The 25,254-nt window shown below is 37.3% G+C and overlaps 1 protein-coding gene across 1 annotated transcript in view; it reads left to right on the forward strand.

The window, feature by feature from the left end:
* LOC139713024 (dyslexia-associated protein KIAA0319-like protein) overlaps nt 1-20,379 on the forward strand; it is a 70,732-nt gene extending 50,353 nt beyond the window's left edge. Inside the window, exons 17-25 of the mRNA XM_071624801.1 lie at nt 128-279; nt 1,259-1,397; nt 2,676-2,746; nt 3,639-3,727; nt 4,751-4,893; nt 7,638-7,760; nt 8,585-8,675; nt 16,593-16,687; nt 19,459-20,379. Of these exons, the coding sequence (XP_071480902.1) occupies nt 128-279; nt 1,259-1,397; nt 2,676-2,746; nt 3,639-3,727; nt 4,751-4,893; nt 7,638-7,760; nt 8,585-8,675; nt 16,593-16,687; nt 19,459-19,628 (1,073 nt within the window). The 3' untranslated portion in view covers nt 19,629-20,379. The remainder of the gene's footprint in view (nt 1-127; nt 280-1,258; nt 1,398-2,675; nt 2,747-3,638; nt 3,728-4,750; nt 4,894-7,637; nt 7,761-8,584; nt 8,676-16,592; nt 16,688-19,458) is intronic.
* The last annotated feature ends 4,875 nt before the right edge of the window (nt 20,380-25,254 follow it).

Consider the following 25,254-nt stretch of genomic DNA (forward strand, 5'->3'; position numbering starts at 1 on the left):
TTGAAATGTTTTGCAAACAGTGGGCATGTATCAAGCATGGGAAAGATGATAACTACCAACTTAGATAAATATTGACAGCAAGACCTTTCAAAACTGCCTCTCGCAATTTCTACTCCCCAATGTCCAGTGAAAAACCAGGCCCCTGTGGCCGTGGCTGGAGAAGACCAGGAAGTCATCCTTCCGTCTGCTGGTCTGGAGCTGGACGGGTCACTGTCGTACGATGACCGGGAGATCGTGTCCTACCAATGGATCAGAACCAAGGACAGCCCAGCTGGAGGGGTAAGCAATAATACAGGGCCCCTACATGTATCTGCGTTTTGGGTCTCGTTTGGCATGAAATACTGTACGAGCTGAAATTTTTGTGTACAGATATTTTCGCAAATTGCTGCATGGAGGACATTTTCGCATGTTGTTCATTTCACGGTTGCGAGGGTCTAACTGAACTTAACTATTCGCGGGTTGTCATTTTCGCGTGTTGTTATTTTCGCGGTTAAAAGGCGATTCGCAAAATTCGCAAAAATAAAACCACGGCGAAAATTTCAGCTCGTACAGTAATTCACCAGGGAGTGTGTCTGCCTCATTGTGACAGATTATCCACTGTGAGAAAACTTATATACAACAGCTGACCTTTCTAGGCAGGTACATGTAGCTGCCATAGGCATATCAGCAACCAAATTGAGTTTTAATATCCCATACTGTCCATAGTAGATGTCATATGCTTATCTCCTACACACATAATGGATGCATGCATAATGGATGTATGAGTGTATTAGATGTTTCCAATACACTTACCCAAAAAAAAAAGAAGAATGAGAGTTAATGTTTTTAGTTCCTTTAATCGTAAATTAGTGATGTTGGCTGACACTAAAAGCAGGCGGTTCTGTGAGATGTAGATACTGTGGCAGATAATGTACTGATAATAATGTAATAATAGATAATGTACAGCAATATACATTGTGTATGTATGTATGGTACATACATGCATGTTCTTGGCCCACTGTAAGTTGGGGTAGTAATGAGTCAGTCATTAATGAAAACCCAAATTGGTTTACTTGTAGCTTCTTGTCAGACAAAATAACTTACAGGTCTGTCACTGTGTGTTAACTTTCATCAAATTAAGTACTTGTATGTAAGTCTTTTGGTATTTCGTAATTCCAGTCAACACAGTCTTTATGCTACTCAATTCATTCATCAGTCATTGCGCAATGCAGTGCCATGGCACCCATCATGTTAATGATTGTCCATTCTTTATTTGTAGGTGGTTGTTGGCAGCTCTGATCATGAGGCGATCCTGAGAATGGTAGACTTGGTTCCAGGCAAATACAAATTTGTGCTCAATGTGACGGATGCAAACAGCGCCTACAGCACAGACACTGTGACAGTACATGTCAGAGAGGGTGAGTTTGAGTTTGAATAGGTATTAATGATACAAAAAATGATAACAATGATAATGATGATGATATATTGATATGATAATAATGATAATAATGGCAATTATATCGATGTTTGATATAACTGTGATGGTAGAAGTAGATGGTAATGATCTATATGGAACAGTTGAATTATCAAATGTTTATAAAGAATATATAATATCTGATATATACAGTTGTACATATTATACATGTATGTATGTTTCACACCATTTATGTTATTTGCTGAAATCTTCCATTTGTGTGGTTGAATTGTAATGCTGTGTGTTCAAAGATCTAAATGCATGCATATTTAATCTCAATTATACGTTTGTTTGTGGGTGTGTTTGTATGTTCATATATCAATTTATGTGCTTTTTCATTCACTCAGTTTGTTTTCGAATACTTGGTGAACTTTTATGCCGTACGATAGATATGATGTATTTGAGTGAAAACAATTCAGTCATATGCTTTCCAGTAATTATATGTGAGAAACACATACACTGTACCCAGCAGACCCACTCTTATTGAACCTTTCTCTGTATCACTTACAATAACTGTATCATTGCCGGGGCGACAAGACCTTGTATCTACAAAATGTCAGATGTTCAGGAGAGCAAAAAAAAAAAAAAAATGTGGCAGCTAAAGCACTATATCAAAAGGGATAGCCTTTCCTTTGGCATGTTGTGGTGGCATCAGTTTTTTGGTACGACAGCTAGGATTTGGACAGGACATCACTTAAAGGTCCTGTTTACCTTTGGGAACAGTGATTTAAAAAATGTGAAAGATATCACTTTTGATGCACATGTGTCAGTTAGTTGTATCACAAAACATCCTACCATATAAAATTTTTGCAATAAAGCCTATAATATAAGGAGATATCACTATTTTTCTCATTAAACCATAACTAAAGATTGTGTAGTCTGGAAACATTTTTATTATAACTATTGTTCACAGTTCATATATTTAACAATACTTAACATCGATTATACTGGTTCAGATTCTTATATTGGTTGTTTCTATCCCTAACTCACATTTTAGAACTATTTTGAAGCACAAATGCTGGGTTTTTGTTTCATCTGCAAATGGTAAATTATGCTTTTAACTGATTATCTGACCATGAATTAAAAAAAAAAAAATAGTCATTTTCAGCAAAATTTGAGATACAATGTCTTGTCACCTCTGCGACGCTATAGAAATCTTAATATAAGCACCTGTGGATGAGACCCCAATTCATTCCATCAATTAATTCATTGAATTTTGCAGACCCCAACATACTTTCTTTGGTTCAACTCATCTTTGATGTCGACATCAAATCTTTTACCAGGCAAGATCAGGTGAGTTGGCAGACCTTCGTTATGTATCTTGGATATGGGGGAGAGGTGGGTTTGACAGAGATAAGGGAGATTGGTGATGCTTATACACTTGTATATAGTAAGCAAATAATCAACGTTGGTGAAGGTGATGTGACAAACTATCACTTCTGAGGCAATCTGGATGCAGCTGAGGAAAGATAGCGTACACATTCAGATCGCCGAGGAAGTGATAGTTTGTCTCATTGCCTGAAACTAAAAGTTGATTATTTGCTTTATATTCCACATCTAGGGTCCTAGAAATTCCCATCTTATTCCACATCTGAAACCGTTTTAGCTGTCTTTAGGTATCCTTAGGGGTAAGGCTACGTGTGCGCGTAGATGACAAAACAATGAATTTGCTGCGCGCACTGGGCGGCACCGAACTGAAAGTGTGTTGCACTGTGTACTATCAAGTGACCTAGGTCACATGATAGTCCACAGTGCAATGCACTTTTATTTCGCGCGTACTCATCTTGCGCTAGGACTGTGTAGACTGTGTGGAGATCAGCGAAACAAAAGGGACTATCAACATAGAGTGTAATGAACTTTTCTTCTCAGGTGATGTAATGGGCAAAACTACGCTTCATCACGTGATCAGCTCTGGACCAATCCTATTGCAACATTCCTAGTACAAAAATGTATGTGGAATATGATATGAATTCTTAGTTATTTCTGTCTGTCTGTCTCTCTTTCCATTTCTTTATTTAACCCCATATTAGATTTCACAGAGTTTGCAAAGTCCATTGACTCAAAAAGTACAAGTGCTCTTTTTATAGCATGTCATTATAGATGTTACTGCTGAGAATCTGTCTACATTTTCACATTTTCAATATTTGATAATAATTGATATGTGCTCAATGATTTCATGTAATAGGAGGACTTGTTGCTACCCCTTGCCGTCATGTTGGGAGTCAATGACAATGACATCTTGTTCCGCAGGATCTCACACACAGACTCAAACAGGTCAGTCTGCTCTATAACATGCTGGACAAGACATGTTCTGTTTTGTTTTTTATTTGTTTGTTTGTCTGTTTGTTTTTTAGCCAGATGGAGGGGTTGCCATGGTGATGTGCAAGTCTGCATTCAAAGTGAAAATGATTTGTGCCTTGAATTGCACTCTCACACATACACAAACGCAAACAAGCAAACTGTTGTAATATGCACTGTACGTAACATGAGGAATAAGAGACCTCCGCATTATTTTGCAGATAGGGCTATGCTCTGCCTAAATTTTGAGTGCAGCTGACTTTAAAAAAAAGACAAAAATTCCTCCCCACCCATCTTCCCCTCCACCCATCAACCCATCCTCCTGATTGCTGAAGGCTCAGGATGACAAGACATGTCACTTAAACTATAAGAAAACAAAACTAAACTTACTGAATATGCCTAAAGGCATATCATACAAACATGCAGGTTCTGTCTAGTAACTGTTTAAAGGCACACACACTACTAACCACATGCCACTTGTTTTTGCTTTTTTTTCGGTAACTGTCAATGTTCATTGGTTGTTATTATCTGTAAAGCGCATAGAAACATTTTGTAGTAGGCACTATATTTATTTTCCATATATTTAATATCATTATCAAATTTGACCGAAAACTTGTTTAGCGCTATTTGCAAACAGTTTGAAGTACAATGTAAGTCCATTATTAGATACAGCTAAATGAAATATTTCCAGTGATAACTCATTTGTTACATGACAAGAATCTTTCTTGAAGTTATGGTCGAAAATGTCACATATTTTTCTTAAAATTTTCATTGCCTTTTAGCAACTTTAATTGCAAATATCTCAAATTCACAAGAATGGAGCTTATTTATTTTGCTATCAAAGTCGTCAGCTGTATGTCTCTAGTCAACAGATAGGTCACACATTTCTCACAAATAATTGTATGCAAGTTGTGAGATGGTGACATAGGGCTTGTGACCCTGCTGGACCAGACTGACCATGCAGTGTTACAATTGTGTGCTTGTCTGCTGCCCTTGTAGGTTAAAGGTGATCTTCCTGGCCCAGAACAAGACGTCCCACCTCCCACTGTCCGGTGTAGAGGTCATCAGACGGCTGAAGAGCAAGGGGATCGCTGCCCAGAAGACCCTCCTGAACTACCCCGTCCTCGAGTACGATACCGTGGGTAAGTTGGACAGCGGTAGTATGTTTCTTCTTAGAAGGTTTCCGTGACGATGGAACATTTAGTAATAGGTGGTTTCATGGCACACCATGTATTCTCCCTTGAATGTGAGAGGGGTCCTGAAAAGGACCCTATCAATCTCAATGTTTCATGAAGCATGTTTTTTTTTTTCTCTCTGTAAGCTTGTTTTTTACCTACCTCTCATTCTCCTGAGGATGGTCAGAACATGTTTTAACGAAACGTCAAGATTGAGGAGGTCCTTGTTTTCAGGACCACTCTCACATTCAAGAAAGAATACTTGGTGTATTGTGAAACCACCTACAAATGCACCACCAAATGGTTATCCATTCCGTATTGATTTCCTAGTCTACCTGCCCCCCCCCCCCCAAAAAAAAAAAAAAAAAATAGCTTTAGTGACTGTCGCACTTAGGCCACACCACCCAAGCAAATCAGCCAATTTTGTGTGTTTGACCAGTTCACTGGGATTTATTTCTATTGAACTGCTCTTTAATTAATGAATTGATGAATTAATGAATCAATCACTGATTTGCATAAATACCCAGTGCCTGCTGCTACAAAGGGATTAGAACCATCACTGGCTGTGAGGCGTAAGCTTGGTAGTCGAATGGATATGACACCTGTGTAGTAATCAGGAGGTTGTTGTCCCCGCCGAACGAGTTCGAGCAGGGGACTATGAAACGGGCTCCGTACGTGTGTGTGTCCGTGTGTCCGTCCGTCCGTCTGTCCGTCCGTCCGTCCGTGTGTCCGTGTGTCCGTGTGTGCGTCCGTGTGTGATCAAAATCTTCAATTTGCTACTTCTCTGTCATTTATGAGCCAATTTTGATTCTGTTTGCTTTATATGATAGCACTACATGGGAGCTTTGAAACTTCTACACAGAATTTCAGTCATGACCTTTGACCTTGACCTTTGACCTATATTGTACATTTTGCTACAAAATGCTACTCCTTCGCCATTTCTAACCCGATTTCGATTCCGTTTGCTTTATGTGATGGCACTAGGTGAGGGCTTCAAAACTTCTACACAGAATTTTGACCTTTGACTTCTTTGACCTTTGACCTTGATTTTTTGACCTATATTGTACATTTTGCTACAAAATGCTACTCCTTCGCCATTTCTAACCCGATTTCGATTCCGTTTGCTTTATGTGATGGCACTAGGTGAGGGCTTCAAAACTTCTACACAGAATTTTGACCTTTGACTTCTTTGACCTTTGACCTTGATTTTTGACCTATATTGTACATTTTGCTACGAAATGCTACTCCTTCGCCATTTTTAACCCGATTTCGATTCCGTTTGCTTTATATGATGGCACTAGTTGAGGGCTTCAAAACTTCTACACAGAATTTTGACCTTTGACTTCTTTGACCTTTGACCTTGATTTTTGACCTATTTTGTGCATTTTGCTACAGAATGCTACTCCTGCGCCATTTCTAACCCGATTTCGATTCCGTTTGCTTTATGTGATAGCACTAGGTGAGGGCTTCAAAACTTCTACACAGAATTTTGACCTTTCTCTTCTTTGACCTTTGACCTTGATTTTTGACCTATATTGTACATTGGCTACAAAATGCTACTCCTTCGCCATTTCTAACCCAATTTCGATTCCATTTGCTTTATGTGATGGCACTAGGTGAGGGCTTCAAAACTTCTACACAGAATTTTGACCTTTGACTTCTTTGACCTTTGACCTTGATTTTTTACCTATATTGCACATTTTGTTACAAAATGCTACTTCCGGCGGGGACATATGTTACGCACCGCGTAATTTCTACTTTTCCTTGTTGGTTTTGGGTCCAACTGGAGTGCATTGTATGTGTGCCCATGATTTTTTGTTATGGCTAGAACACTGATGTTCCTTGTAGCTAGGAAGGGTAAAGACAATGACCAGTGATTTTTGCACATCTTAAATCATTATCAATACTGGATTTAGCACATTTTCTGTTGAAGTGCGCAACTCATTTTATAGGTGGATTGCTTTGTTAAAGGACAAGTTCACCTTCATAGACATGTGGATTAAATGAATGCAGCAATATTAGTGGCACACATCAGCATGAGTTTGAGGAAAATCGGACTATCCGTTTAAAAGTTATGAATTTTTGAAGTTTCTGCTCAGTCACTGCTGGATGAGAAGACTACTACAGCTTGTGATGTCATATGTGTACAACAATATAAAGAAAATATAGAGAAAATTCAACATATTTTCATTTTTCTCGCATAATAAAAGAACACTTGACTTCTCTCTTTCAGAAGGCAGGGGGAATAATATTACCCGTAACATACATCAGTGAGGGGTCGAGGAAATGTGCACTTTTTTCAAAAAGTAAAATTGTCTGAAATTCTCTTTATAGTCTCCTTATAGCGTTGTACGCACGTGACATCATACGCTGTAGTAGTCTTCTCATCCAGCAGTGACTGTGCAGATACTTACCCTAAAAATTCGTAACTTTTGAACGGATTGTCTGATTTCCCCCAAACTTTCCCTGATGTGTTCCACTAATATTGCTGCATTTACTCAATCCACATGTATATGAAGGTGGACTTTTACTGTAAGACCTAGGAGGGCAAGTTAAACTCTATTGAATCAGAGTCTGTCATGCTATGCTGTTCTGATTGTAAATCAATATTTCTTTCTTATATATCACAATGCCTTTTAGCACTAATCATGTGTGTAATGTGTTTTTCTGACTGTCTTCTGTCTGTCTGCCCTGCTTACTCCTCCCTCCAGTCTGCCAAAATAATTGTTCGGGCCACGGCACGTGCGACCAGTACACGAAGCGGTGCGTGTGCGAAACCTTCTGGATGGAAAACTTCTTCCGCGTCAAGCTGGGAGACGGAGAACATAATTGTGGTGAGTGAGGAGGTGTAGATCTGATTTGGGATGAGTAATCATGTTTAAAAAACAAAAAAACAAAAAAACAAAAATGTCGAAGCGGATCACTTTGCATTAGTTCTCTAGGATAACTGGACAAAGTGAAAGGTGATATGTAGTGCACCTAATGTGGTGAGATTTGTTCTGAAGATCATCTTGGTTGTGGTGTACTGGACAAAAAACAACTTTAACAGTCATAACTTCCAGCTTTGAGAGCACTATGTTACAAAAAGAGAGAGAGAGAGAGAGAGAGGGAGAGAGGAATGTATAACTCTACCTGTAGGTGAAAAGACAGTAATCATAGTGCATCTTTAAAGGGGAATGATACCCCCAAATGCAAAGAAATATATAAAGAAATTATGAAGAAAACTCAATATATTTACACTTTTGTAGCAAAATGAAGGAACACTAGACTTACCTCTTTCAGAAAGCAGGAGGAATGACATTACCCGCAACATATGCCAGTTGCAAGTCCAGGGAATGTTTTCTTTTCATATGAAATGATATTTTGTGGATTTTTCTTGATATTTCCTTTACATCTATCTAATGTGTATGTTCATATGTGATGTCATAATCTGTAGAAATTTTGTCTTCCAGCAGTCTGGTCATTAAAATTTCAAAAATTCATAACTTTTGATTGGATTGTTGGATTTTCCTCGAACTTTCACTGATGTGTTCTACCAATATTGCTGCGTTCACTCAATTCACATGTATATTTGGGGAAAGTCCCCCTTTATATCTTGTCATACTTTTCTTCCCGTGATAACTTTCTGTCCACTATTTACCTCATTATATCCCGTCAGACTGGAGCATCCTATACGTCATCATCGTTTGTTTCCTCTCTCTCGTGGCCATCGGAGTCTTCATCTGGCTGATTGCTTGCTGTTGCTCAAGGTAGGACTCCTAAAACTTCTGTGATCATCCTTAAATCCTCTTCCCTTTATTTCTAGTGCCTCTTCCTTTTGTTGTTTAATGTTACTCATGCACGATCCAAATAAATTGCAGTAGTCGTCTCTTGCAAGCCCTTCCTGGTCATTTGCAAAATATTTTGTCTCGATATATGATTATTGTATTAAATTATGTTCAACAAATTGTTAGATCCTCTGCACCATGTGGTTACTTCATGTCAATTTTCTTTTGGTTGATCATGTTTTTAATTTTGTTGAGTCAGCATTCTGTCTTGTTTGAATGTCAAATTTTCTTTTGGCTCCTTACTCTTTTTTGTATATCATAATCATAAAATCTGTGATAAGATTTTGTTTTTTTTTGTGAGTCAGCTTGAAGTGATCTCTTACCAAGATAATTTTGTTGTGCGCATGGCAGTATGTTGTTAACATGCTTCCCTGCACATGGCAGATTGTCGCCAGCGCTTGGGAGTGTGCGTAGGGTTAAAAACATTCTGCCATGTGCAGGGAAGCGCGCTAACAACATTCCACCATGCGCACGAAGACGATTTGTGATTGAAGACTTTGATAGTTCGTACTCTGCAAAGAAAGATTGCTGTCCTAAAATTATGCTTTCTTGGTTTGCTTGGTTTGCTTGTGCATGGCAGTGCATGAAAATAAGATCAATTATGCTATAAAAGAGGGGAATAAAAGTTGCATTTGCTCTGCATCAGCAGTATTCCCTTCAGAAATTATGATTTGCTTTTGTTTAGATTGCATGGAATTATTGCATCTCTGCTTTGCAGTACATGAAAGCAAATCAAAAATTGCACTAAGTGTAAATAAGATTGAATCATAATTTAGCTTTGCTCAAGAGTTTGCATGCAATTTTTTTTTTGATCATTTGTGAATAGATTGATACAAAAGCTGATCACCTTGGAGAATGATTTATGAAAAATTCTGGTCAAAAAAGCAGTTTGTGGGATCCCAGAAAAGCACTGGCAGTGCACGTTTTAGTTTTGTGAACTGCTTATAGAACCAAAACTTTTGATGTGATGAACTGATCTAATTTTTCAGAAAGACTCTGTCACAAACAGGAGCCCACTGTATGCTTCAATAGCACATCTGTAGATATCATTATTAATAATTTTCTAATTGGTGTTCTGTCTGTACGGCTACATGGTTTCTACCCTCAGATTGATTTTATTGACACCATGCTTGCATTGGACTTGATAAATTACTTCAGGGGAAAAAGGAAAATGTTTTTCTTCCCTCTCAAATTCATGTAGATGTAGAAGGAAGCAAAATTCAAGCCAATCTATCAGTGACTTTACCAGGTACCAGTTCTTGGACTTTTTGTTTCCCCTCTATTTGTGCGGTATTTTTGTTGTTTTTTTCCAAGAAAATTCACATTACCATTTCATCGCAACTTTGTAAAGGCAGTGTCTCACTGGTAATTGTGTCACAGTAATGACTTTCTACCATTTTTTTTTTGTCTTACCATCCATTTTGTAAGTGTTGGGTCATGAATCTAGGTGAGGCACTCGACAGATCAGAACAAAGCCACCATTATCAACTATTATGAGAAAATGATAATCGTTCTGAGGGGTGGATCCAGGAATTCCGTGAAGAGGGGGCGTGTTTACAAAATTAAAGGGGGGGGGGGGCACACGCACCCCTCTCCCTATTTTTTTCTTTTTATTTCTTCTGTTTCAACAAAAAATAAAGGGGGGGGGGGCGTGCGCCGGTTGCGGTCCTCCCTGGATCCGCCCCTGGTTCTGGTACATATATTCCACTTTATTCCCGGAAGTTATTTGTTTTAAAGCCCATCTGTATGTTACTCTGATAAAGTCACTCTATTCATTGTCTGGAAACAAGGGGGAAAAAATGTAACTAAAATTTAAATAATGTGCATTTATGCTGTTCATTTTCGAATGTGACGATGATGGCTTGTATCATGCCGGTATCCGCCTTTGAAGGCCACTCTTGGCACGTAAATGTGGACATCAAATGCCCTATTTCGCAATAGTCTAATAACTGTGAAATTTACTGGCCCTCTCATACCTTGGAAGTGGGCTTAAAGGCATAATTTACCATTTGCAGATGAAACAAAAACCCAGCATTAGTGCTTTAAAATAGTTCTAAAATGTGAGTTATGGATAGAAACAACCACTGTAAAAATTTGAATCAGTATATGGGCAATTCCGCGGTAACGGAATTACAAATCAGAGAATTTTGGCTCATATTCTTTCACCCTGTATACAGGATTGATTACTTTGCCTTCTCTTGATACATTTAAAAGATGCAGAGGTACTCACACTGTCACCCCAAATACAAATTTGTTAAATGTTCTCACTTGGTTGGTTACAGAGGAGGTCTATGTGCGATGGTAACGGAATTACCAGAAAATTTAGTCACAACTTCAACTCTGACTTTGGGAGTTGTTTCTCTGAAATCTATAACACATACACTGTAGGTTGTTGTCTGATTTCATCTTTGATTGTGTTGACTTCAATTCAGGTGTATTGTTTTTCAAATATTTCATCACATTTTCAAAGCAGCAGGCTTTTTCCCTATAAAGTCAGTGGTAACGGAATTACACAAATGGTAACGGAATTACGCCTTCTGAAATACACTGGAAAAAATACACATTCTTGGCACTCATGTATTCTGAAATGTCTTGATAAAGATTGTGTATGCCTTTAGCTATAATATAACCACTAAATAAGTACTCTCTAGCCTTTGACCTTGAACTGGTACAAGTGTATAGGCGCTAAATGAGTTTTTATTGTCAAAAAACATAAAATGTTCAGGCTAACGACCGTGATTTGAAGTCATAACTATGTCAATCAAGATCGCGTAACTTCTAAGTACCACATCCATCAAAATTTTTCTACTTTCAAGTTAAGAATTTCACACTCTGCAGGTAAATGACATCTAAGACACATGGTAACGGAATTACGCTAGAATAGCCCTACACAAGTACAATTCTATAAATCCAGTCAACAATACTCAAATTTTCTTGTATTTCTTTTGTTGATATCATGCAAGACAGATTTCTCTGTTTTCTTCTTCCTAAATATGCCAAAAATTGACAATATGTGTGAATTACTTACAAGTATTGTACATATATATTATGTGCACATGCATCAAAGAAAATAATAAAAAACTGTCCGGATTGACACTGAATTTAAATCTAAATCATGAAGTGCCAATTTACAGTGCAAGAGCACAGTGTGCAGCCCCATCATTGAACACAATGTTTAATATTAAGGATGAACACTAAAGATGCTTGAAACTTTTACGTGAAAAGATGCAGTTGTGGTTCAATGACAAATATAACAAATTACAATTCAATCATAAATAGAAAAGAAAATTTTCTTATATGATTATGGTACTGCACCAGTGCTTAATCATTATTATCTATATGCTGTGGCATATATTAATCACTAAAAACTTGTGACATTTTACTAATAGCTGAAGTTGCCCCCTGGTATATAATGTAGTGCATGATTTGATAACTCCCTTACAGTGTAAGTCCTACTTAAGCCCACCAAAATAAAATGGGAACTAAACTAAAAGGAAATAGAAAACAGCAAAATAACTTTAAAAAGTACAACTTTTACAACCATTAGAGCCCACCAAATTCTGTTACAGTGTATTTCATAGAAAGGTAAGAGGGCCTCTTTTATCCATCTGCAGCTCACTGTGTTAGAGGGAATAATCAACCTGTGAATAATGTTAGTATTTACTTCTGACCACACAAAATTTCCAAATGACGTCTTCGGAAAAATAATCATGACCAGGCCTATAAATTTCCTAAGTTTCCTGTCTCTGTCTTTCTTCGTTGACTTAGTCTATTTTCTCATCCTGAGTGTTGCCATAAATTTACTCACAAGAAGTGTGCATCTTCTCTTTTGCAGTAAGTTGTATTTTGACTGCCTGAAAGCAAATTATAAAATACACTGTAATGGCACTTGTATGAAAGGAAACTGGATTGTACAGCAAATGGTAACATGAAGAGTAAAGGTAGAAGTAGAAGCCCATTGACTTTAATATTTAAAATCTTCTTAGGATGGGAAAGTCTAGGCCTAAATGTTACATTTTTAATATAGAGCTGTGTCACAATTACTGACTGGGTAAATGTTCATCACAAATGGTGTTTTTGTCTTTATTCCTTCGAAAAAGAAAGGATTAAAGAACAAATTTCAAAGGGTAGCAGATGCTGTGTATCAAATGGGCATGAAAATCAAAATAGTGGAGGAAAGATCTAAGAAACAGATGAAAGAAGATCATAGTCATACACTTACCATTAAAGATAAAGGACTTGAGGATGAAAACAGGACATGTTCAATAAAAGGTCAGACTATCGACTTGGTGATAATAAAGCCTTTAGCATACAGAAAGATCAAAGGTGTCACATTCAGTGGGCATCCCGTGTCAAGTAATGACTTCTATCACATTGTGTATTATCCTTCTCTTAAATTCTTGATCTTTGCTCACAAAAATTATCCTGTTCCTTTCTCTCTGTCAGTAGCAGTGCTCTCTTTTCCTTTTAAAGAAATTTTATGTCCTTCCTCTTCTTTGTAACCTTTGTTCAATTTATGCTGCATCACACCCATTCAATAGTCCCTCATCACTATACTTAGATTTTGTATGAAACCATGAGACTTTTTAGCAAGAAAATATACATTGATATCTCAGAATTCAGTATGATTTTGAACATTTGAGAATGAGTATCTGTAGCAAACCTTACAAAGCTATCAGTTAGCACAGTCTCCATGTACACATGTACAGTAGTTCTTGTACATGAGAAAAGGTGAAAGAAGGGAGGAGACTTTCAGCACAAGAAGTCTTGTCAAGCGTGTACCCTGTCAGGACTCACTGTCAGAGGCATCCAGCTACACTGTATGCTGAGTCATGTCAGTTTATCATACCATACAGTTTCACTCCTTTACTGCCAATCACTAACACTGTATAGCTCAATAATAATGCCCTGAAGCTATTTCATGAACAGTTCACATACATATTGGCACGAAAGTAGGATATGTCATTCTCTTCCATATTAGATGTGCGTGTAATTCCGTTACCATGTAATTCCGTTACCACAATTACAGAAGAACTGAAGGAGATATTTTACAAAATGTTTTGTGACTTTTCAGGGAGTCACATGTAGAGAAAAAATTTACAAGGGGAGAAAAAATCAGTGATTAGTTTGTTCAGGAGAAAACTTTTTTCAATTTTATGGTAACGGAATTACGTCAATTTGTCAGTAGATTTTGAAACGTTCTCCAAAAAATATCATAATGAGAGTGACTGAATGCTTCATTACATGTGATTGTTGAAGCATAGGAAGAAAGATGTGGAAGTATGGATAAAGCAGAGAGATATTTAAGTTGTTTCATTTTAAATTTTCATTTAATATTGTAAAATTTTAGATAAATACAATAAATAGTCTTCCAACTTTAAAAGTGTGTACAACAAAAATGAGGAAAGTTATTGGAAAAGGGTTTTTGGTTTCCGTAAATACAACAATCCATCTGTACGGGAATCTGAAATTTCTGAGCATTTACTTAACTTTGAATTTTGCTGTTTTTGCCCTTCCCATACGGAATTGCCCATATTTGATGTTGAAGTATTGTTAAATATACAAAATGTGAACAATATAATAGTTATAATAAAAATGTTTCCCGACTGAACCATCTACAGTTAGGGTTTATTGAGAAAAATGGTGATACATTGTATTTCCTTATATTTTAGGCTTCATTTCAAAAATTTTATATGGTAGGATGTTTGGTGATACAACTGACCTACACATAAGTATGCACAGAGACTCCAACCCCAAGCACCTTCTGATCTGGAGATTCTCCCGCCCGAAACCCCTAGCAAACGGGAGACTTCAAGTTGATGTGTTCGAAGCGTGAAGTTCCTAGGGTTCTAGATGTTCTCTGGTGCTATCTAAGGCTTATTTTTTCAACATACGATAGCAATAAGTAAGAAATCCCTTCCACCGGGAGACACAGAGCCAGGGCGGGAGAAATAAAATCTCTAGCGGGAGAACGGGAGATTTTGCAAAAATGGGCTTTCGGTGGGAGATCTCCCGTCGAAAACGGGAGAGTTGGAGTCTCTGTATGCATCAAATGTGATATCTTGAACATTTTTTAAATCACTGCTCCCAAAGGTAAACAGGACCTTTAAAGTTATACCAAACTTATTTGCCCCTCTGCACCAATAAAGATGATTATTTCTGTGTGACAAGCTTTGTGCAGCTAGAGTGAATGGACAGCTGAAAACTTAATCCGGGTTAAAGTCATCTACATGTATCTTACTTGCCCCAAATTTCTATGGATTTGTTTTATATGGGACGGGGGGGGGGGGGGGGGGGGGCAGAGTTGCCCCTTTGTTACTCATTCTTTGTTAGTCATTCTTTGTTAGTCATTCTTTGGTTACCCGCTGTGATTGCTAATTTCACCACTTATGAAGTTGTCTCTCTGTAATATGAAGAAATGAGTCAATTCCACAGTGCACATTACCATGGCTGTGAATGTGCCTTCAATGTGGTTTATGCTGTCATAATTGTAATATCTGGTTTCCTGTTGCATGTAGTGTGCATGTACATGTACTGTACTTGGTATGTTAACAGCTGAACATGCCATGTTTCAACCAGGCAGTCATAGACTTTGCAGCTATCCATATTTTGGCCATTATATTTACTGTCGGTTTTTTTTAATGGTTCCTTCATCAAAAATTATATATTGTTTTGAGATTGAAAAAAACAAAATGTAATGTAGCGTACTTTGTAAAAAAATTATGGGATTATCCTGTTGCCATTTTTTTCTCTTTTTTTTCAATGAACATATGTTTGTGCCTCAGAAGTTGTTTCTCATTGTACATCAGTATGTCTTTGTTGTCCAGGCTTTGACAGCTTTGTACACATGCTTTAACTTGTTAGTAAATGGCAATATTTAGAAGTTCAAAGAGTGTTATATATTTCTTATTCTTTTTTTTTTTTTTTTGCAGTGTAAAGAGTTACGTTCCATTTTCAATGTTCATCATGTAATTGTGCTCTGTATTAGTAATATGATCATAATCAAGTGTTCTCTTTGTCTTGTTCTCAGTAAGATACAAACATGCATTTCTTTCTTGCAACTTTTACGTGAACTTTTCATGAACTGTTTATGAACCTTTACTGGGTCACAGAATAGAGTTCTGCATTAAACCACGCTCCCTCCTCTCTCTTTTCAGGATTTCATTTTGGTAGGGAATTACTGCTGTAGCTCCTTTTGAAATATTGCCATCATGCATAGACAGACTTGTAAAGGCCCAAATTCACTAAGGTGGTTTAGATTTATTCCATGGACTAAGTAAGCATGAAATAGGCATACCTTTTACTTTCGTGTATCAACTCGCAATTGTTGTTGGACATCTGTTGGCGAATACAATCTGTCGCTCGAATTTACACAGAAGAAATTTGCATAAACCATAGTCTGAATTTAAACCACCTTTGCGAACTCAGGCATGAGGTATGCACCTTAGCGCCGGAGTATACCGTGCAGATTTTGCCTTTCATCGGTGTTTGGGAGCTCATCGTACGCATGCATGCTGCAATTTATTTGTCTTTTGGCCAACTCTGTATGATAGTTACACCTTTTGACTGCATCCTGTGTGAATATATTAGCTCGTCACCAAGATTTTTAAAAGTTGATGATAGTACAGTCAAACCTGTCTATAGCAGCCACCCAAGGGAAACAAGAAAAGTGGCCATTATAGACAGGTTACCATTATATACAGGTTCTTTAACATGCTTTTTCTGTGGGAGGGAATCGTTTTTAGCGGTCGTATATGGCAGGTGGCCACTGTAGACAGGTGTCTGCTAAGACAGGTTTGACTATAGGCTTCAATTCTCTTGTCCTTTTGCCACTTTCAGGAGGAAAAAGCGGGGGAGGAGGCGACATCGCTACACCCTCCTGGAGGAGCAGGATGATGCTGAGCACATGGAGATGCTACCAAAGATGGGAAATGGTAAGTGCTTCAAAAGTGATGTGGTAGCGGGCCTCTTGAAGAGTCTGGGCCATGTCGCATAAAAAGATGAAATCAAGCATACATGTAAGTCAGAAAATCAAACATACATGTAAGTGAGAAAATCAAACATAATTCAGGCATTAGCTAATCACAGTTGAGTATTCAGAGACTCTTTGTTTGATTTTCTGTCTTATGTTTGATCTCAACTTTTATGCCACATGGTTTGGTTGTCTTCTAGGTGGCAGGTGAAACCTAACGTGCAATAATGGCACCCCATGTTCAAGACTGTGGTGATGAACAAGAGTCAACTGAAAGATGCAGAGCAATAAAAGAGAAACTTTCGTAGGGTCAGACACAGCTATAGAAATTCAAAGCTACTTACAAGTACATTTTCATCAACAGAAATATTGGGTGACATCTAAATTTGCATATTTGATGACGTTGTGGTGTCTCAGCCTCCCAGCTCTCCAATGGGTTTGTGCAGAGGGTTAGCAAAGAGGTATTAAACAAGCTCAAGGTGTTGGCACAAGACATAATTGATTATGCATCATGTCCATCTTCATTGACATTCCTTTGTATGTATCTACTCACACCATTGAACATTGTTTCTCCCATCATTTAGATATATTTTCATTTCACTCTCTTTCTTTTCGTTTTGTATGTTTTCAATGCATTCAGTTTGAAGTCTTTATACAAACCAGTATCATTTTATTTTGTCCAGAGAAAAATAATTTTACTTAAAAGATTATTGGACAAAAATGTGTAAACGTGGAAAAATATGCTTAATTGGGAAAATATGAAAAGCTAATTTCTTTCATACTCTATGTATATTTCTGATATGACTCCAAATGTTAGATATTTGCATAGATAACTTTGTTTGCTTGTAAAAGGTGAGATCCAAATTTAGTACTGTGTGTTCTCACATCTTGGCTACTGGATTCCTTTCTCCATCCCCTGCCGCCGTTTGCATCAGGTAACCATGGAAACGTGCTCGACAAATTAACGAGCAGAGGGGGCACTGCGGAAGGTACAGACGATGCGTTGTGTTGATAACGTCCTGTTCCGTTGCCACCTCCCTTCAAATCGCTTACTTGCTATCCCAATAGTTCCCTCCCAAAACTGATGCATCTTATTACTGCAAAAGTTTAATTTTATGAAACTTTTGAAATTAGCAGAGTCAAATTATAATTTGCATACTTGTACAGTTGTAGATCCACCTGGAGAGTTACTGTAACAGCTGTATAGACTTAGTAGCACTTTAATAGCAAGCTTCTTCCTAGGCTATTAGTCAAGCATGGATGTAACCTGTGTGCTTCTTGACAACACGGCCCTGTTGGGCCATTCACCTGAACCCCCCCCCCCCCCCCCCCCCCCCCTCCTGCTCACTTCCCTTTAAAAGTCCGCCTTGTTCAGAAGTTCACTTTAATACTGCAGTTACTGCTGTGTGTGAAGTCTCGTCCATACGGCGCTGTCTTGATGTATGAGTGGACACTATTCACTTGCAACCTTGAGATTCATTTGTTTGTGTGTGTGTGTGTGTGTGTGTGTGTTGTGTGCATTTTATATGCCACCTTGTGTTGGAGCAGGAGCAGTTCGTACAATTTGAGCATTTAAAGAACAATGTGTTCTCAGTATTTGTCATGTCCTGTTCTGTTATCATTGTTGTTAATTGGTCCTGTCTGTAACTACATACATTGTATATCATATCCACTTATTTTACAGTGTGCAGTACATGACATTTTTGCTGTGTACTGATATTATATTCTGTCCTTTCTTGTGCATATTATGCAAAATTTTATTATATTTCTATTTCACTCTTTGCAGTGACTTGTTTAAAAAGACATGATAGTTATTTTTTGTTACAATCCTTGTGCCTCAAGGCTCATGTGTGCAACATGAACATGAGTGCAGCAAGGGTTATATAGATTAATTTAAACTCCTGAAAATGGAGAAATATGAGACATGAGTTTGCTAGCCATCATTTGTAGAACATAAAGGTGAGAAAAAATCTGCTCTTTGTAAAGTTAGACACAAATTAGTTATATCGGACATGATCTACAACTTGTCATGCCTGAAATTGATGTGAAGTTATTTTCTATATATGTTATTACTTTTTTCTTTTGTGATGATTTGGAGTTATTAAGGGCAAGTGGGATACATCACCAGAAAAGGGAGGGAAAATATTTAGAAAAAAAAAATGTGTTTACTTCATAAAGTAGAAAGTGAAGTACATGTATAATTGTATTTACATATGACGCATATCATACATGTTCTGTATTAAATGCCTTCATGTGATTAGAGTTGGTTTTTAAAGGGGCAGCACATCAAAGTTTTGATCCATTTCACTCATTGATCTACCCCCAATCTTAAGTGTATTTGGATACTGATGATGAAAAGGGTGCTCACAGTCCATTTTTTTCCTTGCAAAAACATTAATGACCAAACAATGAACAAATTACCTTGATACTGAAAAAAAAATCAGTTTTCCTTTACTTTTACCCAGAAACATGAAAATATGTACCTTTTGTGATATTTAGCCAAGTTCTGAATATCAAGCGATACATCCCAAATGCGATCGATCAGATATCGGTATCACGAGGTGATATCGCTTGATATCGGCTATATACGATGGGGGAAATTGATTACATATAATGTTGCAATACTCATATTGGTGTTTCATACAAGCATGTTGGTGTTGGTCAGCTTTTCGAAAAAATAAATGCAGCTTGTACCAGTTTACAATATCTTTTATTTCATTTTGTTTTCTGTAGGTAAGCAGAGCAGCAGCATCATGATCTCAGAGTCCGGGGAGGAGAGCGATGACGAGACGACGGTGTTCGACATCAAGCGGCAGGAGCGTAACGGGAACAAGCCCGCCAACGGCTTCATCTCCAACAAGCACAGAAACAGCCGGGCCCCGCACAGGACGGACAAGCTCTAGCGCAGGGTCTGCCAGATTGGCCAGGCTGGGACTCGGTTCGGTTATTGCGGTCAGCTCTCCCCCACCCCCTCTCTCCATCCATTTACCTATCTCTCGCTCAAACGTGCAGTTGCAGGGGGTGTGGATATCTATGAGGAGTTGTCGTCCAAAGTCGATCGACAATGGATGTATTCAGAGTGACCAATGTGTGTGACCGTGAGGGATGACAGTGTCCTAGGCCTGGGGAAACATCACTGGACTTTGCAAGTGGACAGGTGGACAAAGACAGTGACCATTGTTGCTCACCCCTTGGTGTTATCAGGCAATGCCTGGATGGACTCATCGACAGTGAAATGAGCAGTTACAGACATTCTAGGACTCTGTTTTCTTTTTGTAAATCCTTCTGTTTCCCTGTGAAATTGTGGTGCGTGTTGGCTGTGGGACCTCTTGGAGGAAACATCCGAAATTTTCTCTGAAACCTTTCTTTGCGTTCCTGTGAAGGTGTATGAGTGTATATATGTCATCTTTTAACAGTAATTCCTACTTTCTTGTGTGTGTTGCCCCATCAGGACGATATAGAAATCATGCATCGAGACTATAATCATGTGTAACACCTTGCGTTCACTAGTGTCTACGAATCTGTGAAACAGTCCAAGGGAAGATTACTAAGTTTTTAAAACTGTCAGCCATTCAAATCTGTCCATCTATCTCATCCAACCCCTAGAAGAAAAATCACACCCACAAAAACAAAATCAACAACAAAAAACAAAAAGAGAACAAAACAGCAAAAAAAAAGAAAGAAGAAAACCCCACAAACAAACAAACAATGTTGAAACAGTCTGCTACGACTGGATGACCATTTAGCAGTCAGCTCAAGCTGACCAAAACAGAAACAACATAAAAAAACAACAAAACTAAAACATAAACAAAACTGGCATACAAGGAAAGTTGTCCATGTACTCACTTTGTGTGTGTATCTCTCCTTACATTTGTCTTGCAGAACTGAACAAGTTTTCTGGAGACAGTATGGGCTTTCTCATAGAACATTCACACATAGAAAGTAAAGGGGGTGATTCAAAATATATCCCTCCTCCCTGGGAGGTTATCGTAGCTGCTGCCAAGACAAGAATGAATAGAATATACTGACTTGCAAGTATGCTGAAGGAATGGTAAGCCTGTTGGTTCTAGTAAAATGACCTGCAAGTGAAAAAAGAAGGTAACAAATTCACAACTCTCTTTAGAATTGCCAAGCTAATGATATGAAACAGCTGTTGTTCTCGTTTCCTCCTGCCATACATACATGTATTTGCAGGACTTGTAATAATTTGTGTTGTTGTTGTCAGTATATTGGAGTTGAAAGCACTTTCAAACAAGGCCAAAGTGTATACAAAGATATGTGTGTGTGTATCTACATTGTATGTATGCTCATTTGTTTGTACACAAAATTTTAACACAGCATGTACACACACAATACGTACAGGCAACGTAGTTCATTTCAGATCATAGAGCAGAGAATAACATTTATCTTATTACTACTATGCATGAGACCTCAGATTTGAAAAGGAAATAAATCTGTGAATACATGACTATGACTTACACTACATGTGTATTTGTCATGTCATGACTATTTGTCATGACTTACACTAATTGTCAGAAAATCAACTTGAATTTAAGTGAAACAGCCACTCATACACACATACACACAGATAAAACTTGCCTGAAAATGAAGCATGAGGGTTCAATATACTGTCCCATGGAATGGACATATCAGAACTTTCTTTGGGGGAGAGTGGAACGATGCGTGTCATAGGCTGAATTCTTGTCATGTGACAGGAAGAGAGTACGAAGAGGACGGGGCAGCCGGCATGAAGCTCCGCTGTGAATGAGAAACGTTGGTGGTCATTGATCTCGATGCTAGTAATGTTTTACTGCGAGAGAGTTTGTAGGACGATGAATTTCTTTTTTTGTCACCAACTTTTCAATTACCCAGAGTAACATTTTACCTTCAAGATTTGGTATTTTGCCAATGTACTTCTGCAAATCATCGGTACCTGATGCATTTTCGTTGATCAAAATGAGGAAACTAGCATAATTATTATGTATATCTACATCTGTAAAGAAGACAAAAAGTGAGTATATTATGTTACTCTTCTCCTCTTCTTGTATAGAAAAAAAAAGAAAACAGAAGAGAGAAGGATGATCAGAGTACTTCAAACAAAGTATTAACACCTTGACTGTGATGAAAGAGAAAAAAGTTTCTGTTTATTTGCATGATACCTGGTATATATGGTGTCTTGCACTAGTTTAAACACAAGTACCAGGAGGGTACTTGAAAGACAACTATAAGGAAATCAATAGAAGTGATATACAGAGGAAAATATATATGTCTGTAGAGATAATATGTTCAGAAAATTTTTGAATGTCTTTTATTTCAAGAGATGCAATGAGGAGATGAGTGTGGTGTTGAAGAAACCTAAATGAATCTATATTGTGTGTTTATGTCATGTACAGGTTGTTTTTTGTTCATTTCTTGATATTCATGTGTACTTGAAAGCGTTATTTTCATTGTTTTTCACCAAAAAAGAGTATTTTATGTCTCAGTGTGTGTGTGATGATGGGAGACAGTGGCATTTTAGTAGGCAAGATTGATTTTCTGTCTCTTGAATGAACGATAGACGGGAAAAATTGTTTTCTCTGTAGAAAGAATCCCATGTTTACAGGGAATTTGCTTGTCTTGTAATTAGTCTATGTGAGATTCAGGATTGAGGAGAAAACTGGTCGATTATGAAATTGTATTCTCGCATGGGGTGAAGAAGTGGAAAGAAAGGAAGTTCAATGGGGGCAAGTTCTAAACACAAAGCTCTATTGTAAACTTGCCTAACGAGAAGAGAGAATGCAGATTTTTCTAATTTTCCCCTAGAAACTCATTTTATGTATTATCATTTAAAGATGGCTTGGGGAAAAGAAGCCTCCTTTCTCTGGATAAAGCATGGGAGACATGCTATAATGGTAGAAAGCTTCGTAGCTTTACTTTTTAGAGGTGAAAAACTACCAGCAATAATCTGGTGCCTATAACTGGAGGAAATGCACACTCCAAAGGGGAAATCGTGTTTAAGAAACTCAATGGAAATCTATTCAAGTGACATCAGACAGAATGTGAGAATGTTACGACAGCAAGAATGCCCACAACTCATCACTTGGTATGTGTATTCTTATTTGGCATTGAGAAATAGGCACCACAGCTTTCTTTGATGGTGAATCTATGTGTGCAGTACTCCTCATATTATACTTCTACTCAGAATGCCTTATACTTTAGTCTTCGTTGAAAGATAACAGCCAAAAGTATAATACAAGTTATATCATCATCATTCTCATCATATGCTGACATCCAAGTGGTTGCAACTCATCCAGTGTTGTCCAAATCGCCCAGATTTACACTGGCCTTTTGTTTTACAAGATAATCTCTCATTTATCTCCTCTTTTGGGGCATCGTTATAGAAGTAGTTATTGAGTTGGAATTGCCCCTTTTTGTTGTGGTGGATGTACACGTTGTAACATTACCCTCATGTGTCATTTGTACTGTGGTAAGTTTTTGGAAAACATTAATTCCCAAAAAGCCTGTCAAAGTTTTGCTTGTGATTGTTGAGTTGTGAGGAGCACAGAAATCAACATCGCCATAGACCTTTATCATGATTGTCATTATCATATTTTGTTTTTACTGTTGTAACATACATGTACAACACGTAGTTTCGATGAAGGCATGGGTCGAGATTTCTGGGTCGTTGTCGAGCTTGTATTCAGTGGACTTGAGGGTATGCTAACTCTTTGTGGTTTGCTCTAACTATGAAATGAGTGATCAACTACGGCTGATTCCTGTACAGTGCACTCCCATTGTATTGAAAACAGTTAAGACAAATTCCAGTTACAACGAAATAAGAATTCAGGGCCCAACATTAATCCGCCCTATGTTTTGTTTTGTTTTGTTTTTTTGGTTTGTTTTTTGTTCGACTATAACGAAATTTTGACATAACGAAAGTAAACTGCTGTGCTGGTCCAGAGCATTTCATTATAATGGGAGTCGACTGTATTGGTAGCTTTTAGATGAATTCTTCACGTTGACAGTTGTAACCAAAAGAACTGAAGATTGCAAAAGCAAGTCATACACGTGGTGTAAGAACCTGCTATGTGCAAGAGATCAACTGTGGAGAGTGGAGATATTAAGAATCATGACAAAACAACTGCCAGAAAAGTAAAGAGATGTTTTAGAGAAGAAGAATACAAAAACATACGACTGCTAGAAAAGTGAAGATTTATTTTGGAGAAGAATGCAGAAACATAAGTGGAAAGTCATGGATTAGATGTCATGTTTGCCTTCAGAAGTCTAAAGTATGATAAAAACTTGACAGAATTTCCAGCAAGTGTGTCAAATGGAGATGATGATTATTATAAAGAAGGCTGTGAGGCTATGTCTACAGTTATGATGTAGAATTCTTCTTTCTTTTCTTGTATTCTGCCCGGGCTTCGAGGGTGCACATTGTAGCAGCTATTCTTTGATAAACTTTTGTGCAATGAACATTTATGGTTTGTATATATTCCTGACGCAGAATTCCTGTACACGAGCGGTATTAAGTTTCATAACAGCAAGAGAATATATTATTTATGCAACTCCAAATTGTGAATATCATCGACATCCCTCAATTTAACTGTGGCTATGGTTGTATGGGATCTACCTGATACCATTATTTTCACCAGTTTTTATTGCTGAAATGTGTAGACAATCTCAATGTTTTGCTTAAGAGTTATAATTTTATTTCAGATGCAAAACAAATGAAAATGCTTGTGATGTTCTTGGTACACATTTGTTTGTTATTTTTATTTTTTATGTACAACCATCCATATTATGCATCATTTCATGAATATTATGCAGTTACTATTAAAGAGCATAGAGATCATTTTCAGTGCATTGAAATACCGGAGAATAGTACAGTATTTTGATACTTTTTAAGTTAAAGTGTACACGTTCTAATTTCTACTTTAATCTGGTTTGAAAGTTTTCAGAACCAGAAAGTAAGAGCCAAACTTTTTTTTTTTCATTTTTTGCTTGAGTCTCATTTGCAAGTTTAGTATTGAAATTGTGTGTGTTCATTTGCCTTTGTTGCTATGACAAGTTAGATTTTCTATGTTTTGATTTCATTTTAAGTTTTGAGCATCCAGGTTGGGATTTGTCTTATCAGATTTTGTGTGTTTCCATATGTAAGCATTTTAATCAACGAAACACTGTAGTATACAGCTGACTTGGAGGAAGAAAAGATTCAACGAATAGAAGAATTTGATATCAAGAATAATGATATATATATATATATATATATATATATATATATATAATATTATATATATATATATATATATATATTACCATTTTTCATGTCAGGATAGATTAGAGGAATATTTCTGTTATAACAATTAAAAATATATATCTAACAAATGTCATGACATTTAATTTAACACATGAGAAGTATTACCAGTTCAAAGGTTTGGAGAAGTTGAAATTCACCAATAATTATTACAAGGCTTCGATATAATTTCAATGATTGAGCAATATTACATACTTTGACTGTCTATGTACATAATCAAGGTTAAGAATGTG

This window comes from Diadema antillarum, unplaced genomic scaffold (assembly GCF_040938485.1).
Source record: "Diadema antillarum isolate AM-2024a unplaced genomic scaffold, OU_Dant_1.0 seq00001894_RagTag, whole genome shotgun sequence".
In the NCBI taxonomy this organism is placed as follows: domain Eukaryota; kingdom Metazoa; phylum Echinodermata; class Echinoidea; order Diadematoida; family Diadematidae; genus Diadema; species Diadema antillarum.